Raw genomic sequence first — 25525 nt, forward strand, 5'->3', positions numbered from 1 at the left:
ATGCCTTAATGTGGGAAGTACACAAAAAATGAATGCTTAAAAAATACTTGGCATTGAAAATGGCAATAGAAAACTGAAAAGGAAAGCTGGTTTAATGTAACAGAAATGGAAAAATGGAAATGATATTTTGGGCCAGAGGATTAATCCTGGCCATGGTTCGCCCCTTGACCTTTCCTGTAACGCCACAGGGAGGTCAAATTCCTCTTTCCAACAATTTTGTTCATTATAAGATTTAAGAAATCTCATGAAGTGTGCTGTTCATTTTTAAGCCACACATCATTTACAGTTGTACTTAAAATCTGAAAACCCATGTTGGAGCTTGTTCCTTGTAAAGGTTGCAGAAGGTATTTGGAAACAACCTCGAGGCCCATGAAGTGTTGCACTGACAGAGCTTTTTATCTAAAGATGAAGGTATGCAATTTGAACTGAAAACCTTCAATGTTTTGTCACGACATTATCCAGTTCACGGGCCTGTTTGCTGAGGCTTCTCGGTCGTGTGTCATATCCAAAGAAAGGTGTATTTGGGCTATGAAAAGGCTTGTTGTTGCTGTATTGGTGAGCTATTATTAGAAGGCCAATTTTCCCTCTTTCCATAATATCAGTCATCCTGGCATAACTCTGTTTTGCTTGGTTGCATTTTGAGCACATTCTCTTGACAAGGCCTTTTATAGCCCTGTGCTGAAGTGGCAAGTTGTGTAATTTGGATATTTCTGAAATTAGAGCATTTGGGTGTCACAAAGCTGTGGAATTTATGCCATCAAAGGTCACTCATGATCAGCTACGCCTCTCTGTTCTCTGTGGCTAACAAGAAAATTTTGTCCGTTTTTCTTTCTGTCTTGTGTTTACACTGTCACAGATGTATTACTGGCCGTGGATCTTATGCATCTCTTACGTATTTAGAAAAGGAGGGGTGGTTGTCTGGGTTGGATTTCACTAGACTTTCAGTAGTGGTCAGATGCAGGCTTGCTCGTAGGTATAAATCAAAGCTGACACTACATGTTGGGCAAGAAGTCATGTTTGAATCAAGACTGTATGTTCACACAGGACAGTAAAGTAAGATCTTTGTCTGTCTCTCTGTTGTTCCCCTGGTACAGAAGCACAGGCTCAGAGGAGGTGGAGTCATGAGTGCGCAAGAGGCACCCAAACCTGGGAAGGAGCAGGCGGACGGTGGCAGTGCAGCCACAGATGGCCCCTCACCAACCTCAGTCCCCAAATCCAAGAGCACCAGCCCGCCACCTGTCACAATAAAGAAGGAGCCTGGGACCTCAGAGACGAGTAACGGGAAAGTGGGTGACGCCAACCCTGCAGAGATCTGTGTTGTCATTGGGGGAAATGATGGAGGGGCGAGTGGAGGTGGATCCCGTAGAGCTCAGTCCGAGGGTATGTTTGCCCTTGGTACTCCTCCCCCAACGAAGAGCACAGACTCATGCATAGGTGTGTGAATATACATGTCCATATGTACATGCATGCGGATCATGTCTGGTGTCTGTTGACCCTGACCGTGCTTCAGCATTTAAAAAAAAATATTTTCAGAACAATGTCCGGGTCACTGTGGATAATCCGCAGACCTTGCTGTAAGCAGCATTTAGTGGAACTACTTTTTACAGAAGAAATGGCCCCTATGAGAAGCGTCTTGTTGCTGTTGAATTTTTTAAATGTCATTTTCCAATCCTGTGAGCACAGTTGAAATTCCATTTACTTCCATTTTATGCAGGATTTAGTATTTGGGCAACAGTGGAAATCTTAAAGTCAGATATCTCAAACCTGGGTGAATAAAACCAAGACTATCTGCATGGCTAAAGAGCGTGCCATCAGGGATAAATGAGAAAATATTGTAATTTGGGTAAATCGTTCGCACAGACGCTTAAATGTATGTGCATTAATTTGCCAGTTTACTAGGTACAGTGCACCTTGTGAAAACAAATGCAGTGCCCTGAAATGATCCTACTTTCATGAAGGTTGGAATGGTTTTATTGTTTAGTTTGTCCTCATTTATATAAATGAGCAGGACGAAACATTGGAAAGACCTCTCAATGCAATGCAGCCTTGACCATGACCACCCCTCCAAAACAGTTCAAAAATAGACAATATAGCCTCGACCGGCTTGGCTTTAGCTCTGTATGTCCAATCAACAAATATTTGATCACAGTAGGATTATTAAGTTGTACCTGTGAACATTCATGACAAGGTTTCGCAATTTTAACGGGGCACAATTTCGCATTTTTGACAGCTCGCACACTGCAGCATGGAGGCCTGGCTCCTGACATTCATGCTGTTTGAATGAATGAATCACATGTGTGGTAATTCTTCCCTTTTTAGGCACCAAAAGCTGAGAACAGACCTCAGAAGTTTAAGATGCAGAAAACATTTAATGAAATGTGATCACTTTGTTTTTCTAACGCTGGTTTGAACTCTCATGCAGGTTCCTATGTTTGTGGGGTGTGTGGGAAGAAGTACAAGTATTATAACTGCTTTCAGACTCATGTGAGGGCACACAGAGGTAAGGCGCTGCTCGCTGTGTTCTGCCTTTCTTGACTGTACGGTCCTTAAAATGATTCACTTCCTCTCCATGACTCACGCATGTCCGTTTAATCCATTAGATTTTTTTGGCCCCTGAATTGTTTTAATGTGCGTCGCGAGCAGATGCGAGCACACGTCGACACTCGCAGATTTCTCTAAGGCTGACTTATTTTTCCCCCTCTAGAATCAGAGAGCATGGTTGGAGACGGTCTACCCCCGACACAAAACAGTGAGTACGCTTTTGCACAATCGTCCAGCGAACGCACTCGAGTTTATTAGCCTGCTGGCACAAGCTGTGTATTTCTTAGTTAGCTCATTTAACAGACATTATGCTGTTTTTAACGACATAACTTTTTAGATCGTCATAAAGCTGATTAACAACAATCCACCACAACTTGACTGAAGATACTGTTGCCTCTGTGTGACCAGTCTCTGTCACTGCCTTCCCATTGCTGACAGCCTAATATTAAGTGCTTCACAGTCCAGATCGAACTCAGCATTTCTGGCACAGCGCTGTCATATGTGGACACAATGTTCTGATTATCACAACGGTGTTTTGCTGATGCAATTAGCTTAGATAAAGTTTAACTCTGTGATCTCACATACTGGAACCTCATTGTCTTGCAACACCAGTTCCTCTAATTTAACTGAGGTAAAGCTGTACCTATTCCTAAAAGTATGCATTTATGGGGATGTTTCTCTTTTAATTGCTCTGTACATCAGTTGCCAGGGCCTGCATTTATCAGGCGTCTTAAAATCACTCCCAGGAATCACGGAGAAAGTTTGATTAGGACTAAAAATATATCCTACCTCAGTGTAGTACTTGAGTTATTTATAAAGCTTCCTACACACACACTCTCAGCAGTCATTACATGAATGTGCACGTCGCTTAAAGGCAGCACTATCAACATGGCAGGGAGAAAAGAAAGAGCAGTCATCTGCAGACAGAACAACAGTCATTTTTTTTTTTGTAGCTGTAGGAGGAATACAAACGCCGATACCAAAAGGTCTGCGACAGTGTTAATAAGTAGGCCAGAGAGGCTAAAAAAAATAAAAAACAGATTAAATTCTTAAGAGGATGGAGCATCCTGTAAAGCATCTTTGGTCGATGCCGCGTATTTAGACTTTATGCTTGATAATGACTGGCATGCCAATTTGTAAGTGTGTATTAAATATAACTTTCTTCTGTGAACAGCCCAAGTGGCCCCAAAAGAAAGTGGCAGCAAGTAAAGAGAAAGCAAACTGAGGCCAATTATAACCTGTTCTAGTAACAGTTAATTTGATATAGATATATAAATGGAGTGATCGCCTTAGGAAGAATAACATCGGTTCTATGTGTCAGCGATCAAAAGAGCAGCTGTAGAGCAGCAAAGTGAAGATATGGCTTTATTCTAAACTCTGAGCCTGCTGAACACCACTCTTTGTCTCCATGACTGTTTACGGTAGCAACTTTCTCTGGATCATTGCAAACCACCTGCACTTTGAAACCGGCCAAGGGAAGTTAAGTCAGGCCACCTGATGATAATAAGCCTGGATTTCCCCGTTAGTGCGCTGTCTAAGTTATCTCTCCGGTGGAGGAGTGTGGGCATCGGAGAACTTTGAGAAGCCAAAGACAACACAGGCTGCAGCGTTGTGGAGGAGTTCTTTGAGTTGAAGAGTATTTTGGGAGCCCAGCTAGAACAAACTTTCTCTAGTTCTGACTAAGTGGGCGCTGAGACCAAAAACAGCCCCGTGTTTAAAAAATGCAAGCGTTGGTGGGGGTGTGCGTTACTTCAGGTACTGATGAGACAATAAGATGCGGTTTAGGAAGTCTAGTTTGACTAATAGATCTATTTAAATCACCAGACCCTAAAACACTGCAGAGTTTCATAACATTTCTGCTATGAGACAGGATTTTGCAACTCTAGAAAGATTATCTTTTATCTGTTGTGCTGATTGCCAGGTAACAGCAGAAAAACGGCGCTCTCAGCACAAAGCGATACACAGGGAACGTGTGTTCTCACGGATTTGATTGACCAGTGAAGCGCCTCGCCAGATGAAGGCGAAAGTTTGAGCCACGTTGAACTTCTTTGCCGGATGATTTTTGTTTTCTTTCTTTCTTTCTTTTTTGGCTGGAGCCTCTTTCGTCAGTAACCCCGCTGCGTCGACCGCGTGGTCCCGTTCACACGGTGCAATTATACCAGGGAGTCTTTGAAACCTGGCTTTATATTTCTTAAGCATCTCAGAATATCTCTTTGGAATCACACTGAAAGTTAGACTAAGACTAAAAATACCGGAGGGCACAGCGTGAGAGGTAGTAATGAAGCTTTTTAAACACACACACAGAGTTGAAATGAAAATGAAAACTCCATTTACTAGTAATTATCAGTGTATTTCAAAATAAAACCCTGTCGCATGGATCGTGAATTCAAACAGAAAATGGATTTTGCATTTTCAGCTTGGTTAAATTGGCAGACAGTGCGCAACCTCAACTTGAAAATTAAGATGCAAACTGCACTTTGGCATTTGAGTGTGAACTGTGTCTCGGCTTTTAGTGCCTATCAAGTAAAATGAAATGCCAGTTTTCATTTGAATAATGGCAGGGTTTTCCCAGGCTTTTTTTTCCTGAAATATTTCACCGTCATCCGTCAAAACCAGTGGGCAGGATATAACCTCCAATTGGCTGAACGATTACTGAAACACCCAAATCAGAGGACGTTCAAGGTTGTCCAGTCTTCTGCTTTTAGCTTGTGTTTTTTTTTTTTTTTTTTTTTTTGGAAAGCCACTTGAAAATAAAGGTTAATAGTCTGATTGCAGATTGGGTTTGTCTTTTAGCTGTCCTTGCTTTCTTTGGGAGTGCTTGCTTGGGCCTGTGTTATAGCCGGTGCACAGAAGCATCACAGTAAAGAGACGACCTGTGAGCCTCTGTAACCAGTTATCTATGCTGTTACTGTCGTATCGATTTACTCCGAATGTGTCCTCACCTATGCTTGGAGCAATTATGCTGCGCGAGCTTTAATTACACTGACAAATGCCAGGAACCCACACATTTGTGGAAAATAGTTTTAATCATGTTAATTGGTTGGGAAATTATGGAATATGTATGGTACTGGAGCCTTGAGGTGTTAAAAATGCAATTACAGTCAGACACCCTAATAATTGCTTATGTAAGTGTACATCCTTGTTGCCAATTAAGCATAAATTTCATAGACCATTTTGCTTTCTGGTTGTTTTAAATCAACTATGCCAGCGTTTCTCTGCCCAAATATGATACACCACATTCGTAGGGCGGCCATTTTCTCTGCCTCCGAAACTGGAAATACATTTTGACAAACATTATCTTTTTAAAGCAGCTCCAGAGATCCTGAAAACATTTCTTCAGATGTATGAAATCAGCGCAGAGCAGATTATTTTCATGCAGCTGATTGAATGAAGTCAGAACAGGCTGGAAAAAATGTGCAAGTTGTCGCTCTGCTGCTAAATGAGAAAACATTTGTCACATGGTTGTGTGAGGGGAGGGGCCCTCTGCTGGGGCAACGCCAGTCAGACATGTTATGATGGAGAGAAGACTAAACCTGAACCAGCTGGACAGAACGAGCTTAGAATTGACTTTGTTTTAACAGTTGCTCTGTGCCACGCTGTTTATGCAACAGATTGCCTTCAGACAGGATCTCACTGCGGTGTGCCAAGAGGCACTTCAGGTAGTCTTGTCAGCAGCCACCTGGCTGCACAAAGCTTCCCATCGCAACACAATTAGCAGGAACAGAACAAGTAATCTGCACCCTTTGTGCTTTCACTCTCTGAGCTATCTATCTACAGACGTGGAAAGAAGTGAATGCCAAAGTTAATGAACTTAGAAGAGAAGCAGCAGCAATGCAAAAAAAACAAAAAAAAACAAACATACCAATTCAGTATTCCAGTTCAAAAACAGTCTACAAGTAAATGTACAATGAAAAACAATTTCCTACTTAATTCTCTATATTATACTTAAAAACACTGATTTAATTCAAATGTAAAATACAGCATTTAAGTAATTCACATTGGACTTTGCTTTGCATGCGTGTTGTTTCAGCCTTGTTTATGTGGAGGTATTACTTAGAAAAATAATCAAATCATATCAACTTTTCTCCCACGTTTCCCCAGGGGTCTGCCGATTTGCCGTGTTTATCTAATCTGATTTCGCCTCCTCCTGTGTGACTGTCTCAATGCAATCAACTCTTTTCTGATGTATTTTAATCTCATTTGTTTGTCTGATTTTTTTGTAATGCAGTATTGCTAAAAACAGAGCGCTGCTCCTCTTTCTGTGGCACAATGAGACACTTAATTTGAACCACCTTCGGGTACAAGGTGCACTGTAAACTGTGCACCAAACCAGGGTTTTGTTGTTATTTAATAACTGTTAGGTTATTATGTACCCAGTTGGCAGTTGTATCCAGTCATTCCCAAAATACTGGTTGTCAGTGCCAGTAATATCCTGACTGCCTGTGTGTCAGTCCCACACACTGAACAAAAATATATATGAAGTAAAACATGTAAAACTTTTTGTATGCACAGAAGGCTTATTTCTCTCAAGTGTATTAGTGTACAAATTAGTTTGAATCTGTGTGAGTGAGCACTTCTCCTTTGGCAAGATAATCCATCCACCTGGCAGGTGTGGCCTATCAAGATGTTGATTAAACAGCGTGATTACTGAACAGGTGTGCTTTGGGCTGCTCCCAGTAACAAGCCGCTCTGAAATGTTCAGTTTTATCACACAACACGCTGCCGCAGTTTCACCGCCATAAGCCGCCTCTAATGTTTCTGAGCATTTGGCCGCACATCCAACCGGCCTCACAGCCACAGGCCGGCCCAGGACGTCCTCATCCAGCTTTTTCCACCTGCAAGATTGTCTCTGCCAGCCGCCCGGACAGCTGATTGAACAGTCGGTTTGCACAACCAAAGAATTCCCGCACAGACTTCAGAAACCGTCTCATCTGCATGCTCGTCCTCACCAGGGTCTCGATCTGATGGCAGGTCGGTGTTATCAACTTGAGTTGGCACGCCTTTGAATGCTTTAGGGAAGTGTTCTCTTATGGGCTGGCATAAACTTCAGGCAATGAACGCCGGCGCGTTTTATTGATGGCAGTTTGAATGCACAAAGATAAAATGGCGAGATCCTGAGGCCAGTTGTTGAGCCATTCAGCCGCCGCCACCACCTCATGCTCACAATCCTGGAAGCTGAAAACGTCCCAGTTCTTGCATGATCATGCTTGGGATGCTCTGGATCGATGTGTTCTGCACAGCCATGGAAGAGGAGTGGACCGACGTTCCTCAGGCCACGATCAATAACCTGATCAACTCCATCTGAAGGAGATCTGTTGCACTGCATGAGGCAAATGGAGGTCACACCCAGATACCGATGGGAAAATGCACATCTTTTTATTTTTCCCCTAGAATGAACAGTAAATTTTGGAGTGGCTTTTTATTGGGAGCAGCTCAAAGCACACCTGTGCGACAGTCATGCTGTTTAATCAGCATCTCGATAGGCCACACCTGTCAGGTAGATGGATTATCTTGGCGAAGGAAAGTGCTCAGTAACATGGATTCAAACAAATGCTCAAAATTTGAGACATACGCCTTTAATGTTAAGTGAAAAAACAAAAGTCTTGTGCTTGTGTTTGTTCAGTGTATAAACAGTTCCGCTCTCTCTATCTGTTCATCTGCAGGTAGCTTCCGTTACTCCTGTGACATCTGTGGCAAGAAGTACAAATACTACAGCTGCTTCCAGGAGCACCGTGACCTGCATGCGGTTGATGGTAACCAGGAGTTTTTGGACAATTTGCATGACAATTTCTTTTTTTTCTTTGAAACCCCCAAGACTTGAACCGGAGAGCCATTTATGAGTGAACCTCCCATTGCACTCTGTGCTCTCACTGCAGAATCTCTGCTTCCTGCGGCAGCAACAAAACTAATGTGGTAAAGAGGAGTAGATCAGGAAAAGGAGGAGCCTTTTTTCTTAAAAAGAAAAAGACTAAATATGCTATTATTAGTCAGGCCTTTGCTCATTTGATTTCAGACAGGCTAGTTCTCACTTGAGTGGAGGTAAATAAATCCCAGAGTATCACTCCACCTTAAGTTATAGGTAAGAAGGTGAAGAAGGTGGAAGTATCCAAGTAAGCAGTGAATGGCTTTGCTACTTTCTGCTGTAAGTAGAAAAGAAACATGGATACTCTAGTTTCTTATCTTTTCTTGCTTTTTTAAAGTGGCGAGCATCATTTTTCATATGATCTATACACAAAGTTAACGGGTGTATCTATCTACAATACCCATTCTGTGATGTAGTTAAAATAAGCCATTAAAAGGAGGAGTAACAGCTTTGTTTCCACCGGGCACGACTGTGACGTGGCAGCTGTTCAAAACAATGCTTGTGATTCAAGCAGAAGTGTCCCAGAAGCTTCTCTCCGCTCTGTTCATGGCCAGTTTAATTTTGCCGGAAGCTGTGTCAAGCTGCACGGAGCAGATCGACCCGGACAGGAAGCTGGACTCAGAAACAGCATAGAGCATCCTGTCAGTTTTCAAAACACCCTGATCCTCCCGCTCCCATTCCTGATCGTATGTAAATCAACTACGTAGCACAAAAATCCGCAATTTTGAGCAACTTATCTATGTCGGTCCAGGTGGGGTAGAAAGCCGTGCTTAGGACAGAACAAAACCCTGTCGCAGCCCGAACGCGAGGCAGCCGTGCCCGGTGGAATCAAGCTGTATTGAGAATATAGCATCTGACATATTAGCAAGGTGACATTTAGGAAATGTACAGTTGATATAAGTGCAATCATTTCCGATTTCTTCCTCTCAGATCCATATGAACAGGTAGTGTTACCTGTGGATGGCCTTAAAGAGGAGGAGCCTGTTGAACCCTACCAGAAAATTGGACCAAGTAAGATGTTTGATGTACTTTTTTCAGTTAGTTCCATACAAGATTACCAGATGTACCGTACCTACAGTAGCTTAAGCAGCCAGTTATAACCTCCAGGTCAGATAGATTGAATTGGGATCATTTGTCACTGTTACCCGTTGTTTCAAAATCATTTGACTTCTTTTGTTTCATGTTATTAAGAGGGGAACATCTAGAGTTTAGGTGCATCCACGATTCCTATTGATCGTTTGTGACATGCCGCACATTTTTGAGTCCACCTGTGTCCAGCTGAGCACGCTGGGCACAGTATTTAATAGTTGAAGTCATGAGCCATGCTAGAAAAGTAACACTAAGCATATGAGCTAACTCCACACTGGAAAGGTTTCAGAACATGAGTCCAAAAGTCCTCCTTCGCAGGGGAAAAAGCACTCGCCCACCTCCGCAGAGACCGCGGGTTCAACCGACGGCAGCGGGTGTCCCTTCAAACACAATGGGCAGTGTTCGCAGGTGGGAAGCCTGCATTTGTCACTGCACTAATGACTCCTACTGATCGGGGTGATAGCGTGAACCTCCACGCACTATGCAGGGAGAGCACCCGTGTTTTTAAGTTCTCTAATAACGAGGCTTTTGCTAAACGTAAAGTTTCAAGTAGTCGGGGAAAAGATCCGATCAGATCAGAATCACCATCTCCTTCCTCTTCTACTCTCTGTTACGACCTCTTGTTTTCTGCCTCTCCCTAGTGAAATTTGATGATTTAAAAAAAGCGATTGTCCCCTTCTGTCCTCATTGAACACATCTAATCTAACAAACTGGATCTGAATTGGTGTGATGCAGGTTTTACCAGTGACTTGGCTTTTGATGAAAACAAAGGTTTGATTGTGTGTTTTCTTGTCTGCAGAAACCGGGAGCTATGTTTGCGAGTTCTGTGGGAAGCAGTACAAGTATTTCAACCCTTACCAGGAGCATGTTGCTCTTCACACACCGATGGGTGAGCCCGTTTATCGCCTGCTTAAAGCCTCGATGTGTAGGGTTTGAACACTTCCAGCTTACAGAATACATGGTTCCTATTTTAGTCATTGTGTTTGCTTGTACAAATATAACCTCTGATAAACGTCCATTACGGAGGAAGTGCCAGCATCTTGAATTTTCTTTTTAAACTGAGCTCCAATTAAGAATCTCTCTCGACGTAGGCTCCTTTGATTTGAAGGCATCGCGGATACAGGAATGTGGCAGCATGGACATGAGTAAATTTGGCCATAGCCAACCTGGTAAGATAAAAAGTAAGCGTACTTTTTTTTATCCTTAATTTTATCAGTGGTTTTGTTGATTGATTGTATAACGATAAGCAGAGATTGCATGCCTCAAAACCTCGACACACACGCATTTGTTCCCGCTTCCGGATGATACTACTTGAAATACAATCATCAAACCTCAGTATAATGCACCTTTTGTTTTACATTGTACTCAGAGCCAAGTATAATATTGACACATCATATGCATTGCGTTTGTCACTGGTGATGTAGAACTTGAATGTGGTTGGCTGAAGGTGTCAACATGACAAGTTGTGATAGCGTGAAAAGGTCGAGGCAGGTGAAAACTGAGCAGAGACTGAAGGAACATCAGAAAACCAAACCCCTATTGTCTGTACGGTTAAATAATGTCTTTTTGAAAATGGCGGCCAGTAGGTTTACTGTGATATGTGCAGGGCTGGGTTAGAGGGCAGGGACCGTCACGATAGCGCTCTGAGGGCGTGGTGGGAATTCGTGAGCGCATGCCTCAGTGTGGCTGCGGTGTGTTACACTGAGCCAGTGGAAACAGGATGTAAGAGACCCCTAAGAGATTGAATGTAAGGTTCTGGGTCACCTTGCCACTGTATTTGTGGCAACCCTGCTGGAAACTATTAACCTTTAGTGAATGGTTAATTGCACAATTTAAGCGATGATACGTTTTCCTTTTTTTTTTTCTTGTTATGAATCTTTTTTTTTTTTTTAAATTGCCTCCAGCACCTAAACACATTAAAGTTCTGATTAAAAAACATTACGTTTAATTCAGACCTTTTATAGATTCTGCAATTTCTTACCAAATCTCTGTCTCTCTGAAGCTGATGTCTTTATTTTTTTGTCCCCACATAGACTCACAAACTACTTACTTTGAAAATAAGTAAAATCCAATACAAACATTTGTATTTTATACTGTTGTTTTAACATGTTACATACAGTCCATTGTCAATGTTAGGTAATGTTACTCTGCTTCACCAAAACGTTTGCCCAGCTGTCATAAATCCCTGATTTTTCTCCCAACTGGTACCGTATCTTGTGGTACGTGACCCCCCTCATCTTTCTGCTAAGAAGCGCTCTGCCATAAAGAACTATTTAAAGCATGGCACACACACACTCACATCTTAGAAGTGGGTCAAAAAGATGGAACGAAGACGAGGAATTAAACCCATATTTAAATGTAATATGAACATTTGGATCTTTTTGTCAAGGCTGTTAGCGCGATTGATTTGCATGCTGCAAACTAAAATTAAGATGAAGAAATTGCATGTCATTGACTTTGCTCCATCTCGGCTGCTGTGTGGGTTCAGAGCTGGAGAATTAAGAATATTATCCACGTTATTTAGCACGGGCATGTCACTCATTGTTTCTCCTGTGTTTTTGCTTACAGACAGTCCATACAGGCGGAAACTGGAAAGTGCAATTCAGTCTAGTCTGGTTGACACAAACAGCTCGCAGAATTCAAGCGGTGAGAGCTGAGTCATTTATTTGATGTGGATGTGTGTGTATTTGTGTGGAAATGTATCATTTCTGCTCGAACGGTGAAAAGTATTTTCAGTTGCCTGGGCTGAAAATTGAGATAGGCGGGGGGGGGGTGTAAAGAGGTTTGTGTGACCTACCTTGCATCAATTGTTACTATATAAAACTCTAAATCTAAGAGCTCTGTTATTATTATTCTACTCTATACTCTGATGATGAAGATGGAGGCCTCGCTGAATGCCACGTTGGATCACCTTTGGCTCTGCTAACGGCCGCCACGTCACGGCAGTGACCCAAAAATAGACTTGTAATTAACGGCCCTGAAAACACATTTTCTTAATCAGCCTCTTAGTGGGAGCAGCGCTGTCCTGCGTCGACGAGAAAGCTCTCAGCGTTCAGACTTTTAAGGTTTTAAAAGTCGGGACAGGGGCGTGTTTATCGCTGTGTGATGTCACCTTTTCTTTTAAACGCACGCAGTAAGTGTTTGGAAACTGAGAACGTGAGTTGTTGGAGTTTTGGAAATGAAATTCTTTTCCATTTTTGCTTGATGAACAATTTTAGCATTTTGGCATCGTCTTGCTGAGATAAGCAGGAACGGGTTTAGGGTTAAGATGTCGTCTGGGTGGCAGCATATGTTGCTCCAAAACCTGTATGTACCTTTCGGCATTAATGTTGCCTTCTCTGATGTGCGAGTTAGCCATGCCTCGGTTTTTAATGCGGCGCTGCCTCAGGGATTGAAGGTCACGACCGTGGAGTGAATCCAGGGAAATCAGTGATATTATGGATTGATACATGAATGTTATTAATTGATTATATTATGGCCTCTAGATGGTGCAATCCTTAAATTCCTTCCAAATTGTGAGTTGAGAAACTCTTAAACTTAAACCACGCTGACACCATCATTGACCAGAGGCTTTATGAGTTCAGGTTGTCCATCCGTCCCATTCGTGACATCTCAGGAACGCCTTCAGAGAATTTCTTCAAATTTGTCCCAAACATTCACTTGGACTCGAGGATGAGCTGATTAGTTTTTGGTGGCCAAAGTCAAAGGTCACTGTGACCACACAAAACACGTTTTTGGCCATAACTCCGAAATTCATAAGCTAATTACGACAAAACCTCACACGAATGTCTCACAGGATGAACTAGATTATGAAGTGTAACAGTGTCTTTGAAATCCGTTTTCTTTTTATCAATAAATAGTCAGCGACGCTGGATGTTCAGTGTGTCCTGTCCCCAGATGAATGTGGTTTTAATGTGGTTGATTTGCCTATGGTTGACATCGTTGTCACAGTGACAGTAACCGCTGGCGAGAGCGTCGTGTGTTGCTGCTCTCGAGTTCACACAGTGAAGTTACACCAGAGAATTTGCTATTAACTCCTAAGTGGCAGATACAGAATGTGTTTCCTCTTCTCTGGTAATTTCTACAGCTAGACAGTGTGTATTAGAGGAAATGAGCGTAAATGTAGTTCTAAGAATACGTCTGAGTCATAAATATATGCGCAGTAACTGTCTGAGCCTTGTCTGCCTCGGTTTTGTGCTGCAAGAGACGTGTCATTAATTAACTGATTAAATATTGGTTTGTTACTGCCAATTCGAACCTTTTGAGTAATACATTTGAGAACCTCTGGTATTGATCTTCAGTGCTGCCAGGGTGGAGATGCGTGTGTGTGAAGCATCCACGTTTTTGCAGAAACATGACATATGAAGCAGCACCACAAGCTCATTGGTTCTGCTGGTATTGAGCTTCACGTGGTGGTTGTTGTACCATGTGATGAAGCTCTCTATCAGTCCTCTGTACTCCTCTGGAAAAACAGTCTGGAGGTGAGGACAGCATGTTTTTCAGTGGAAATTGTTTGATGAAATCACGTCAGCATTTTATTTATGTTTTACACAGCATCCCAACCTTTCGGAATCAGGGTTGTGAACAGTTCTTTAATGGTGTGGTGATTTCCTGTGTCTGTGTTTGAACCATCTGACACCTTCACATCAGTCTGGTTGTTGTTTCGTTGGAGGTGTTTGTTGGAGTTGCCTGGACCTGAAATCAGTCAGTATTTGCCTGTAATGAATAAAGTATTTAAATTGATTGTATGCACTTTACGTCTCCATCAGTCACTGATCACAGTTTCCATGAGGTCTCATAACGTTCGTCACCAAACCTTGAAAATGTACATGAAATGCTCCGATCGCTGCCTTTTTAAGACAACATTGAACACTAAGGGCTCTGACTGAATAAACAAGGAAAAACGGCGACGGGGAAAGGTCCAGTGTGTCTGTAGGTTTAACTCCCTCCCTGTCCTCTTGTCCACAGGAACTCCGAGCCCTCTGGTGGCCACCTCCTTCTCTACATCCCAGAGTAAGTCCAACCCCACCTTCCTGCTCAGAACAGAAAGTATGCATGCTGCCTTCTCCTCATTTCACTGTTTTTCTGGTCTGCTTCGATTTTTTGTTAATCTGTCATTGTTTGGTGCAAATAGTTTTCACTATAATCCATTGTGATTATACAGATTTTCTGCATTTAGCTTCATTATCTCCAGGGAATGTTTGAACAGGATTGTTACCATTAGTCTCATTGTACATCCACATTGTGTTCAGATACCGTCATGTCTTGTAATGACTGACAGCTAAACTGACTCATACTGTTGCAAAGGTTTTCTCTTGGTGGGAGAGCTGTGAGAAACTTTTGAAATGCTGTTGTTCCAAGATGTAAACGTTAGTCTATGTTTTGATTTAATTGCATTGGATACAGTAGAAACAGAGTATGAGGAGAGAGGTAGAGAGGTGGAACGACATGCAGCAAAGGCCTCTGGTCAGATTCAAACCAGGGACTTTGTGATTACATGGTCAGCGCCTTAAACCCCCTGAGCGACTAGGACGCCCCAACGTACAGCTTTTAAACAATGCTGTAATTATTTGCAAAGTATCACAAAAACTGCATGACAAATCTTCAGAAATGCCACTTTGTGCAGCAACAAAATTGGTGGAAGTCAGAGCAGCTGATCCAGTGTAGATCAGGGATAACAGAGATGGACAAATGCACAGTGTATTCATTTTCTCCTCCGACAAAGAGTCAACGCTCTTCTGGGCCTTGTGATTTTTTAGAACCCTACACTTGTGGTGCCTGTGGCATCCAGTTCCAGTTCTACAACAACCTGCTGGAGCACATGCAGTCCCACGCTGGTGAGTCCACGACTACGAATGCATGTCAAGCTCAACAGGGAGGCAAATACAGAATGTGAACGCACCCTCAGTGGCTGCAGTGCATGTGAAAGTCTGTATCATCACACGGAATTCCTTAATTGTTCTTTGAGGTGTCGGCATTCAATTGTTGCACACAAGAATGAACAGTATATTGTCGTAATGAGGGTTGTTGCAGATCTGGTTCTGAGACTGCTGGATACGGTTTTTATGTTTGGTTGCGACAGCTTTCGTGCATCATAAAGACCAATTCCAAACTCAAGCACAGCTCAAAAGTCACGTCAAAATAATGTACTGAATTCTACAGTGCTATGAAAACAAGGCTAGCAAGAAAATACCCATATTTGAGAAATTGTAGCCACCTAATGTTTGGTATTTTTACTTGATAAATGACCTAAGTGCAGTTTGTTTACCCTCGTATGTATGAATCATGTTGCCTGTCCGTGCATGCAGTTAGATTTAAACTGTTATCATCTGGACAGTCTTAAAATACTGTTATCCAGGCTTCACCTATGAAAACAAAATGTGTTTACACTAGTTGATAGTTTGTGATGGATTTCTGCTGTTTGGCATTTGCTGTCAGACTGACTTCATTTGCACACATGCCCTGTGAGATTTGTGGCTGCTCTTATGTCTGAGGAAACTCTTTTTGTAAACTTGCACGGCTTGTTTTGAGGGCGCGCTTTGTTAATGACAGAATCAGTGAGGCCACATGATGTATTTTTTTTCTTTTCTTTTGCTGAAAGTTGTTTTGTCTCATGATTTTATTCTTTACATTTTTCTCCACTGCAATCACTTAACATACACTTTCTCTATTAAAGCCATGTGATGTTGTCGCCTCTGCCTGATGTTCCGTCTCCGTATCTCCTCAGCGGACAACGAGAACCACACCAAAGGGGATTCTCCCAAAACCTCCTCAGCTTCCGGTCCTCAAGAGCAGCTGTGGAGAGGTTCTCAGGCTCAGGCTCAGGTTCAGGCCCAGGCCCATTCCTCAGTTAAACTACAAATCCAGCCTCAAAATATCTCCCAGAGAAACCACACTCTCAGCCGTAAGTACTGCCACCTAATTCATTTTCAGAGTTACCGTGTTTAAGGGTCCATGAAAAGTTTGTGCGGCCCTTGCGTCTTTGAAATTATTGTATTTTCCGACATGTTTTCTGTTGCCCTTTTCTCAAGTGAATACAATTCAAATGATTCCAAGTTTAGCCTCTAAATTTTTCCTAAGTTCAAAGTGAAACTGGTCTGTAAAACAAATTCAGGTTTGCTCCCATTATATTGCAGCGTCTGTACCACTCTCTATGATTCTGTTTCTTTTCCCCTTCTAAGACACACTGTGCTTTCTGCCAATATGTCATATTAAAAAAAAAAACATGAACACTAATTATCTTTATGTTTTGCTCTGCCTTCTTATCCATCCATCTGCTGTCTGTGCTGGCAGAGAATAACGGACTACCTGAGAAGGAGCGACAGCAGGTGGCTGACCGCCTCTTACGGGTAATGTGTTCAGATCTGAGCATGCTGAATGTGCTCAACAGCAAGGACTTCCTGAAGTTGGCACAGACCCTCGTGGATACGGGTGCTCGTCATGGTGCCTACTCCACCCGTGATGCTTTTGGCAACATGAGTGCCTTGGCACTGCGCCAGCTGCCCCGCATGTACAACCAAGTCAAAGTCAAAGTCACGTGCGCTCTAGGCTCCAATGCTTCGCTTGGCATCGCTGTCACCTGCCACTCCCAGACAGCAGGCCCAGATGCTTGCTATGTTCTTACGGCCTACCAGGTGGAGGGCTCGAGACTGAGGCGCTACGTGCTCGGCGTGAGGGAGGCTGAGCTGAGGGAAGGGCCTGAACAGGTTCACCACTGGGTGCAGAATGTGCTGTCTGAGTTTGTGATGTCAGACATTCGCACCGTGTACGTCTCGGAGCCCCGAGTTTGGGCAGCGGGATTTGCGGGATCGCCACTTGGCGGCGGTGGCCGGGGCAGGATATGCTTGCGGTGCGCGGGGTGTTCACTTGGCGCAGTCGTCCAGGCTGTTCTCGGGAAGCGCAGCCTCCAGGCTCGAGGTCTTCATGAGTTGGCCGAGCTTCTCTCGACGTGCCGAGATATCGCCTCCTCCTCCACGCTGGTCCTTCGTGATGACCAGTGCAGCAACACATCTGCAAGCACAACCGAGGAGGGTACACAGAGCAGCCCTGCGCAGTGCCCCACCCCTCCTTGCTGGGATCGTATGGCTGAAGCTCTTCTGCAGGTCCATGCTCACTTTGAACAGATTTGCGAGGCTTATGGGCGCAGTAAGGCCACAGCTCCACTCCTCCAGGGCCTCAACAAGCATCTGCTCGGGACGCTGGCTTGTCTGCTGGCACCTCTGCGCCTGGCAGCTCTGGAGCTGAGCAGCCAGAGGAGGCCAACCTTACAGCAGGTGCTGCCCGTCTACCTGCGGTTGGAGAAGTTTTTCACGTCCAAAGCTGGAGAGGCTGGAACCGGCACGGCCAGCAAACTCTGTCACTACTTCCTGGAAGCACTTAAGGAAAACTTCAAGGTACTGAAGTGATATTACTTTTGTTTCCTCATGCTGTCAGTGTCAGTGATGAGATCGCTCTTAAATTCCTGAAACTCTGTTAAGAGTAGGGCTAGGTATTATTGTAAATCTACCAATACTGATTCAGTACAGTGCAAGAGTTTCAGAACTTTGCCTGAATAAAACTGACTGATAGTCATTGAAATGTTCCTGTCTCTAGGTTGAACGAGCCCACCAGGTAGCCATGGTCCTGGACCCACAGCTCAAGCTGCGTTCAGTGCCAGCCTACCAGCATGAAGACATAATCTCCCGTGCTTGCGAAATGGCTGCTGACAGCAGGGATGGAGGTATGACGGGTGGTGGAGGTTCAGGTGGTGAAGAGCGGGACACTGACGGCCCACCAACCCCTAAAATAAGCCGCATAGAGGGAGGGGGAAACAATGGCGGCACCTCAAGGGGGACCTCCTCTTCTTGCACAATGTCAGGTAACGATGAGAGTCAGAGCCAAGTCAGGCAGGAGATTTTTCAGTACCTGGCCGAGCCTCTTCTGCAAGGCACACCTGACCTCTTCCAGTACTGGAGCTCGGCAGTGGGCGAGAAGTTCCCCAGGCTCGCTCGTCTGGCGCTGTGGCTGCTCGCTGTGCCTGCTGTGGGCATACGGAGCGAGTGCGTGACTGTGTGCGAGCAGAGCCTGGCCATGAAGAGGAGGCAGCAGGTAACCACTGAGGAGATGAACAAACTCATTTTCCTTCGCTCCAATATGGGCTAGGAAAGAAACCCAACCAACCCTAACCAACCAAACCTTCACCTCCAACCAATGACTTAAGACTATTATTTATATACTGTAGGTCTAGACCAACTGTAAACTTAAACGTGTATGGACATTAAATACTCTGACATTAAAGACAGATATTTACAGGAAACTCACATTGTACAGGTTGCAAACACCCATAAACAAATACGGCTTATCACATATTTTATACGGAGAAAGGACTGTTGTAAAGTACTGTGGACAAAATGTAGGGGTGGAACGGTAACTCTCAAAAGACTGTCCTGTTTGGTACGCCACCCTCGGTATGGGATGCACATGTAAGCAGGATGAGTCTCACTCTTATCACAGCCAGTGATTTGAATTACTCCAGCCTAATGACTAAACTGCTAAAAGGCTATAATGCTGTTATTCTCACTGGATGGCAACATTTTCAGGTAAAGTCAGCTTTCACTGCTTGAAACTACTGTCATAGACCTCTGAAAACAGTCCTGCTAGATTTCAAAGATGTCCAAGAGGCAGTTTAGTACTGTAGCATGTACAGTGTGTCAGAGAACGGTCATTTCCATTGGTTTGTGACAAGAAATTCAAGTGGTGAATCCTCACTGCCATTGCACCTCTGACAATTACGTGTACCTGGTTTATAATTTACTATTCTGCATCACTGAAAATTCTATTTTTCAGCATATTCAGCCACGGGAGATGGCCAGGCAGTTGAGAGCAAAATCATTGCAGCTAATTTGACGGTTGCTCAAGTGGCCTAAAATGTAGCTATGGAGCGATTTTTCATTCGAAAGAGTAAAAGGAAAAAAAAAAAAACAGCTGATGAAACATTAAATATGATGCTTTCCTTTTTGTTTGTGACAAATTGTTTAAAAATAAGAAAAAGGTCATCCAATGGTTAATTTTTCTTCCTAAAATTAACTCAAGAGGTCTTATGCTGCTAGATATGCAAGTCAAATGGCTAGATTTGCACAGATGGGCCAGTATCATGAAGTTGACTTGAATAGAATCAATCTGTTGGTTGAGTTTCATAACAAATATATTCCCCCCCCCCCCCCCACAGAGGACAGCATCATATTAAACTATAATAAAACTATACCGCAGCTGGATTGCACCAACAGGAAATTAAAATACGTCAGACAAATGAATCTTACATTATCCTTTAATACTCAGTGGTACAATCCAGCTTGTATGTCAGGCCATTTTATCTGGCTGGATGGTTTCCAGCACTGGTAATTCAGGAATGTCACACCAGTCAGCTCAGTGAAAAGACACACCTCCAGTCGACTGGAAGTTGCTCTCAGATAAACAGCAGTGATGTTATTTGCCATCAGTTTGGTTAGCTCGTAGGCAAGAATTCAGTTCATAATTGCTAAGTCCTTGTGTGGTTACCCACTGTGTGTGTATGTGTGTGCGTGAGTTTAACGCTTATTTAGCAAAGACTCGTTCATAGGGAAGTTATTATTTATTCTTCTTTCCTCATTTATCATTCTAATATAAACATTGTCTTCCGTATGTAAGCTACAAATTTCCATTTTTAAAGCAATAAGCTTTATCACAGGGCAGAGTTTCCAACTTTATCTGCTGAAAACGACTGTTCTCACGACGCTCCGACGGTTAATTCTTAACGGTAAATTATTTTCTGTTCGTGAAATCAACGGGATTTTCTCAGGAATGAGTGCACCCACGCAGGCACCGCCACTTTTTTCCTCACTGTACCGAAAACACACCAAACTGTGACCTCAATGCCGAGGCATGTACTGAACCGAGACTTTTGTGAAACGTTCCACCCCAAATGCAGTTAGTGCCATTTGCAACAAACGAAAACATGGATCACTGAGGGGTTATTTTTTTCAGGATGAAGCGAATTCTGCCAGTACATTCACTAAAGTCAACACACGCATACTAATGAAGTCAATTTATTTATTTTTTTATGGATTCTAGTATACATTTACTCAAGCTGATACCTCCTAAACTGACTTGGATGAATGGAAGTTATACTGTAAATTTGTTTGTTGCCTGTGGTACTAATTAGTCAAGTACTAGTTTGTCATCTCTGTTTTTGGGCCTTAAGTCTCTTTCATGCGACCACCTTAAACCCTACAGTCCAAACCAACATCATGCCTTTTTATTGCTGTTCAATGGCCTTCTTTTCACCATCTTTTCTAAAGCTTGTAGTTGCTTTCTTTTTCTTTTTCTTTCTTCACTCATGCAGACTCAGAGACTTATGGCTGATGGTTGGAAACAGTGACCTCTAGTGGTCAAATGGGGTACATGACAAGTGCTTTATTCCAAAGTTCCCATGTTTGAAAAAGGTTGAACTTACTGAAAAATGCATGCTTTTGGAGTCATCTCTTTCTTTGTTAAAAAAAAGGTCAGGAATTATTTAAACAATAACACACCCAAGCACAAGGATCCACTATATGAACATATGCTGAAACAACTCAGTAGGTGAATAGAAATCGTATTAGCTGGTCTTTATTGGGGGTTATACCAGAGCAGGGAGATGAATCTACACTGATATTATGGTGGGAGACCATTGGGATTACTTTTTATTACAATGTTTGTGGCGCAGCTGAAATATTATCTTTTGACCGTAAAAGGTGCAGTTAAATGCTCCACATGAATGAACAGGGAATGTCTCCACCTGCTTGGCCAAATGCTGTTTTTGGGGTTTCATCAACTCTGTATTCCAATATTAAACACTATAGTAGTAACTGAAGATGCAATCCCACGACTGACAGCAAAAAAAACAAAACAAAAAAACACATGATTTTATCTCTTTTTGTCATGTTTTCCAGCTTTAGGCCCCAGTATAACTTAAGGTACAGTCACATGACACTTCTGCCCAACAAGCAGTCCCTCAGTCTCCCATTGGTTTCAATGGAAGTCTGCCTGTTGGTCAAATTCAAGCATCCATTAACTGTTTTTGTCAGATTTCACCTTTTGTTCAACTCTGACCTCACATATGTGCACAGACGGCCAATAGGAACACTGATGAAGTGTACTTGGAACAGTAGAAGTCACAGTAGCAGACTGAAAACTGCCGCAGCGCCTCCACACAGTTTACCGTTAGTGATCGCTCTGATCAACATTTATTGATGACCCACATTGGAATCGTCCTTTCGTCAAACGTAAGGCTAACTGTGACTGTACCTTTTAGCTTGCAAGGACACAGGAAGTAGGAAGTCAGTACACTGCACATAGGAAATTATAGGGCATGGGAGTGAATGGTCTGCAGTGTAAAGCCAAGACCAGATCAGGGTCTCACTTGGCTGTTCAGGCCTTGACCTCATGTATACGGATATTCTGCAGAACCAACGTTTACCTCTGCGTTTGGGCCTCTTGTTCACCGGCAGACAGCATGTTAGCTCACTTAAAGCGATATCATTTTTAAAGTGCAGGTTTTTCCAAACTCTGGTTAATGTATCTTTGTATTTTTTTGTAATGAAACCACAACAATGGTGGACTACTGGTTATTTTACATGTGCCAGGCCGTGTGCCGCAAAGGTGTTAACTACAAATAATTAGTTACTATTATTTGTGTTTGTACGTAACGACCACCAAACTACTCACCACTCCTGCTCACAAAGCTCCTCTCTGGTGTTTGACGTATGGTTGATGTCGATCCAGGCCTGGCCTGCTCATTTCACTTTGTTTCTGTTCTCATCTGTGCGGAGATATTTTGTAAAATGAAGGTCGTGTGGACAGAACCAGGGAAAAATGTCTGTTATCCGTATATGTATGGTCAACACCTCAGTTTAAGTCAATACAGTTGTTTCGGTTTCAAATCCGTAAAATCCTCAGTTGTCAGTCCGTCACAGGTGAACGGCTCTACACTGCAAACTGTTTCACATCTACACAAGATGTTTCTTCAGACGACTCCTTTACCTCCAGTAACAGCTTTCATTTAGTGTTTCTTAAAGGTTTTTTTTCCCTGTAAAGAGTAACTTAACACTAGGCTGAGAAGCTCTGTTCTGCTGCCCCCTCTGGCTGCACCTGTAAGCACACCCAGCAGTGACGTCATGTGGTCTTGGAGTTCACCTGTAAATCACTGCAGCCAGGTGAGAAGTTAAACCACTGGAGGTCAGCTAAGAGTTTCAGGGGTGTTAAGTTACAGTTTAATGATTTTTTTTTTTTTAAGTATTTAAAAGGAATTATTATCTTTGGGTTGATTTGGTTCTTCACCCTCTTAAACGTTTCTCCGTTTTTCCTCTAAAGCTTTTGGAGAATGACTTGATTCAACGTAACCAAGACACACTTTTTTTTTTCATTGTGATAATTTACATTCTGAAATCAATATGTGTACTGCTGTTTTCAAACTGATTTATGTCACATTTATATTTTGGTAAAGAAAAAAAAAAAAGAAAATTGCTGTAAATTATATTTTAAATTTAATTTTCTAAGAACCAATCCAATGTTTTACCTCAGTACTCAGAAGGTAATGTTGTAATTTAAAAAAAAAATTGGAAATCAGCAGTTCATGCAACTATTTAGCTTTGGTCAAAGATGTAGTCAAAATACTGTATACTGGTTTTCGGTTTCAGCAGTGGTCCTCGATTGAGCTGATGAAGGGATTTTTCTTACAGTTTTTAAATAAGTATTTTAAATAGAATATGCTCTGGGACAAAATGCCATTGTTGACGTAATGATGTCAACTTGATTTTACTTAGAAAATAGCGTTCTTTTTGTTGATTAAATGAGAATTATATCTAAGATATGCATGCTTTTAATAAGAGTACTGATATATAAAGTTAGAGTCAACATGATTCACTTGCATCTGATGACAAACACTGGCTTATGAGTAGACCTTAACTTAAGACACTATCAAGAGTCAGAAAAGTAACCCGGGCTGAGTTTGAACCTTTCGAGGTGGGTGTAGCGATGCTGATCATGGGTTGGTGTTAATGGGTTGACATCATCCATTTTCAGAGGATGTATTATGTATATACAAGAGAACTGCTGTTTTTATGCCACAAGGGGGAGCCTTCATTTCAGAGATACAAGTAGGGAACACCAATAACATTATACCTCTATTTTCTACAGTAGCATTTCAAAAGGTTTTGATATAATAGAAAACTCAACTTAGATACTGTTATTAGAAAATTGAAATCAGCTGTAAGTTTTATTTTGTTTCAGGATTTTAACTTATTCAGATAATAATTGTACAATATGGTATAAGAATGCTAACATGGAGATCTGTTCTGTTTAACTATGGATTATAGTCTGTATTATCAATTCAGGTTAAGAAATTAGTGTTGCTTTCCTCCTATTTTACTGGCATTACTTCCTTTTATACTCTGCTAAAATGCAAAAAATGTGTTTGATTCTATTCTTTTTTATCGCACTTTGGCAGCAGATTCCTGTGTAGCTTCAGATCTGAGTTGTCTTATTAGTAAGCCTAATTTATACTTTTGTAGCAACACTATTTTTATATAATGGCAAAGAAAGGGTTCAGTGTCTTTTTTTTTTTTTTTTTTTCTCCTGTGTTATATGTGGCAGCGCTGTTCAATGTTTCTTGAATACATTACCCACTGTAGTATGTGACGTGTGAATAAACTCCAAATCTGTCAAACTGTGGTGTATGTGCAGCTGGAGGAATGATAGCTGTCTGTGGATGTGTTGAGAGAGGGAGGATGGTGAAGGACCTGAAGTATTTTATTGCCTTAAAGTCCAGTTTTATCCCAGTGGAAGTGCATTCAAGGGTTAGAGTGACACAAAAAACTCCCTTTCACATGAAACAAGTTTCCTTTTCAGTCAAGAGGGGAAGTGAGACGTTCGGCTCCTGTATTTATGAATCGAGAGAACCTGAGAAAATATGGCCCGTTGCTTATTTTCAGTATGAATGAGGACTCCCACCCAGAGAGACATGAAGCAGAGCTTTCCACAGTGGCTGAGGGGGAGAGACGCAGGGCCTCAAACACATGTAGAGGGGAAAGAGGCCCTATATGAGGGCAGAGCGATTGAAGACTCTCACATGGGGAGTGAATATACAGAGGCTGCTTAGAGGTGCGTGCAAGGGTTCCCCAGGGGCGGCGGATAGGGCAAAAGAGCGAGGGAGTGAGACAGAAAGAGGGGAAAGAGCGAGTAAGTGTTCATCACAGCCTGCTGTCTCTCTCCCTCCTCTGGCACCCGGGTCAGCCGGCCCCCAAGGTGCAGCGGTCTGCAGCCATGCAGAAACACCCGCACTCTTGTCCCCTCCGCTGCTCCCAACGCAAAGGCTGCCTACCTAAAAGCCTAATTTGCAGCACATGCGTCCAAGTTGGCCTACCCCAGCAAGCCCCTCACCCACCACACACACACACACAATACGACCTCCTCCCTTCCTCCACACCCCACGGCTGAAGGTGACGTTTTTCCACAAGCTATTACTGCTGTGACATGCTAAGTTTTTGCTTACAGCACCAAATGCTTGCGAGTCGGTCATTTAGAAAAGCAAAATGTGGGGAAAAACAACCCGCCCACTGGACAATTGCTTCCGTTTCGTTATGGGTTAAGGAAAAGTTGCAGATCAGCTCTTTTTCAAGGAAAGTAAGGAGGAGTATGTGGGGCTGCTTTGTAGTCCTTTAAGCTGAGAGTTTGAGTAGTTTTTTTTACTGCATGCCATTGTTCAATGAATTAGAGCATTGACTGCATTAGGAGTGTGATAGATAAAGCTGAATGTGAAGGGGGTTCCCTCTGTGTGCCATTATGTGAACACTAGGTGGCAGTATCTGGCTTTTTATTGGCTACAGCATCACCCACATGATATAATGCAATCCAGTGTAGAAACACTACAAACTAAGTTAACAGATTTGAGAGCAAAAATCAAACTTCAGTTAATTTTGGATTGCATTAAGCTGCACAGGTGTCGCTTCTGATAGGAAACCCAGGTTAGACCAAGACAGC

General features: G+C 42.7%; 1 protein-coding gene across 3 annotated transcripts in view; it reads left to right on the forward strand.

The window, feature by feature from the left end:
* znf618 (zinc finger protein 618) overlaps window positions 1–21376 on the forward strand; it is a 31009-nt gene extending 9633 nt beyond the window's left edge. The window contains exons 2-14 of one of the 3 annotated variants that reach the window (XM_076757904.1): window positions 1095–1380; window positions 2423–2500; window positions 2705–2749; window positions 8205–8294; window positions 9335–9415; window positions 10293–10382; window positions 10585–10674; window positions 12062–12139; window positions 14462–14506; window positions 15253–15330; window positions 16221–16397; window positions 16787–17886; window positions 18086–21376. In XM_076757904.1, coding sequence (XP_076614019.1) covers window positions 1122–1380; window positions 2423–2500; window positions 2705–2749; window positions 8205–8294; window positions 9335–9415; window positions 10293–10382; window positions 10585–10674; window positions 12062–12139; window positions 14462–14506; window positions 15253–15330; window positions 16221–16397; window positions 16787–17886; window positions 18086–18634 — 2760 coding nt within the window. In that variant the 5' untranslated portion in view covers window positions 1095–1121 and the 3' untranslated portion in view covers window positions 18635–21376. Of the gene's footprint in view, window positions 1–1094; window positions 1435–2422; window positions 2501–2704; window positions 2750–8204; window positions 8295–9334; window positions 9416–10292; window positions 10383–10584; window positions 10675–12061; window positions 12140–14461; window positions 14507–15252; window positions 15331–16220; window positions 16398–16786; window positions 17887–18085 lie in introns of all 3 variants that reach the window. The other 2 variants (XM_076757903.1, XM_076757905.1) reach the window with 2 other exon arrangements.
* Window positions 21377–25525: the final 4149 nt, after the last annotated feature.

The sequence above is a fragment of the Chaetodon auriga genome, chromosome 19 (assembly GCF_051107435.1).
Source record: "Chaetodon auriga isolate fChaAug3 chromosome 19, fChaAug3.hap1, whole genome shotgun sequence".
Lineage (NCBI taxonomy): Eukaryota > Metazoa > Chordata > Actinopteri > Chaetodontiformes > Chaetodontidae > Chaetodon > Chaetodon auriga.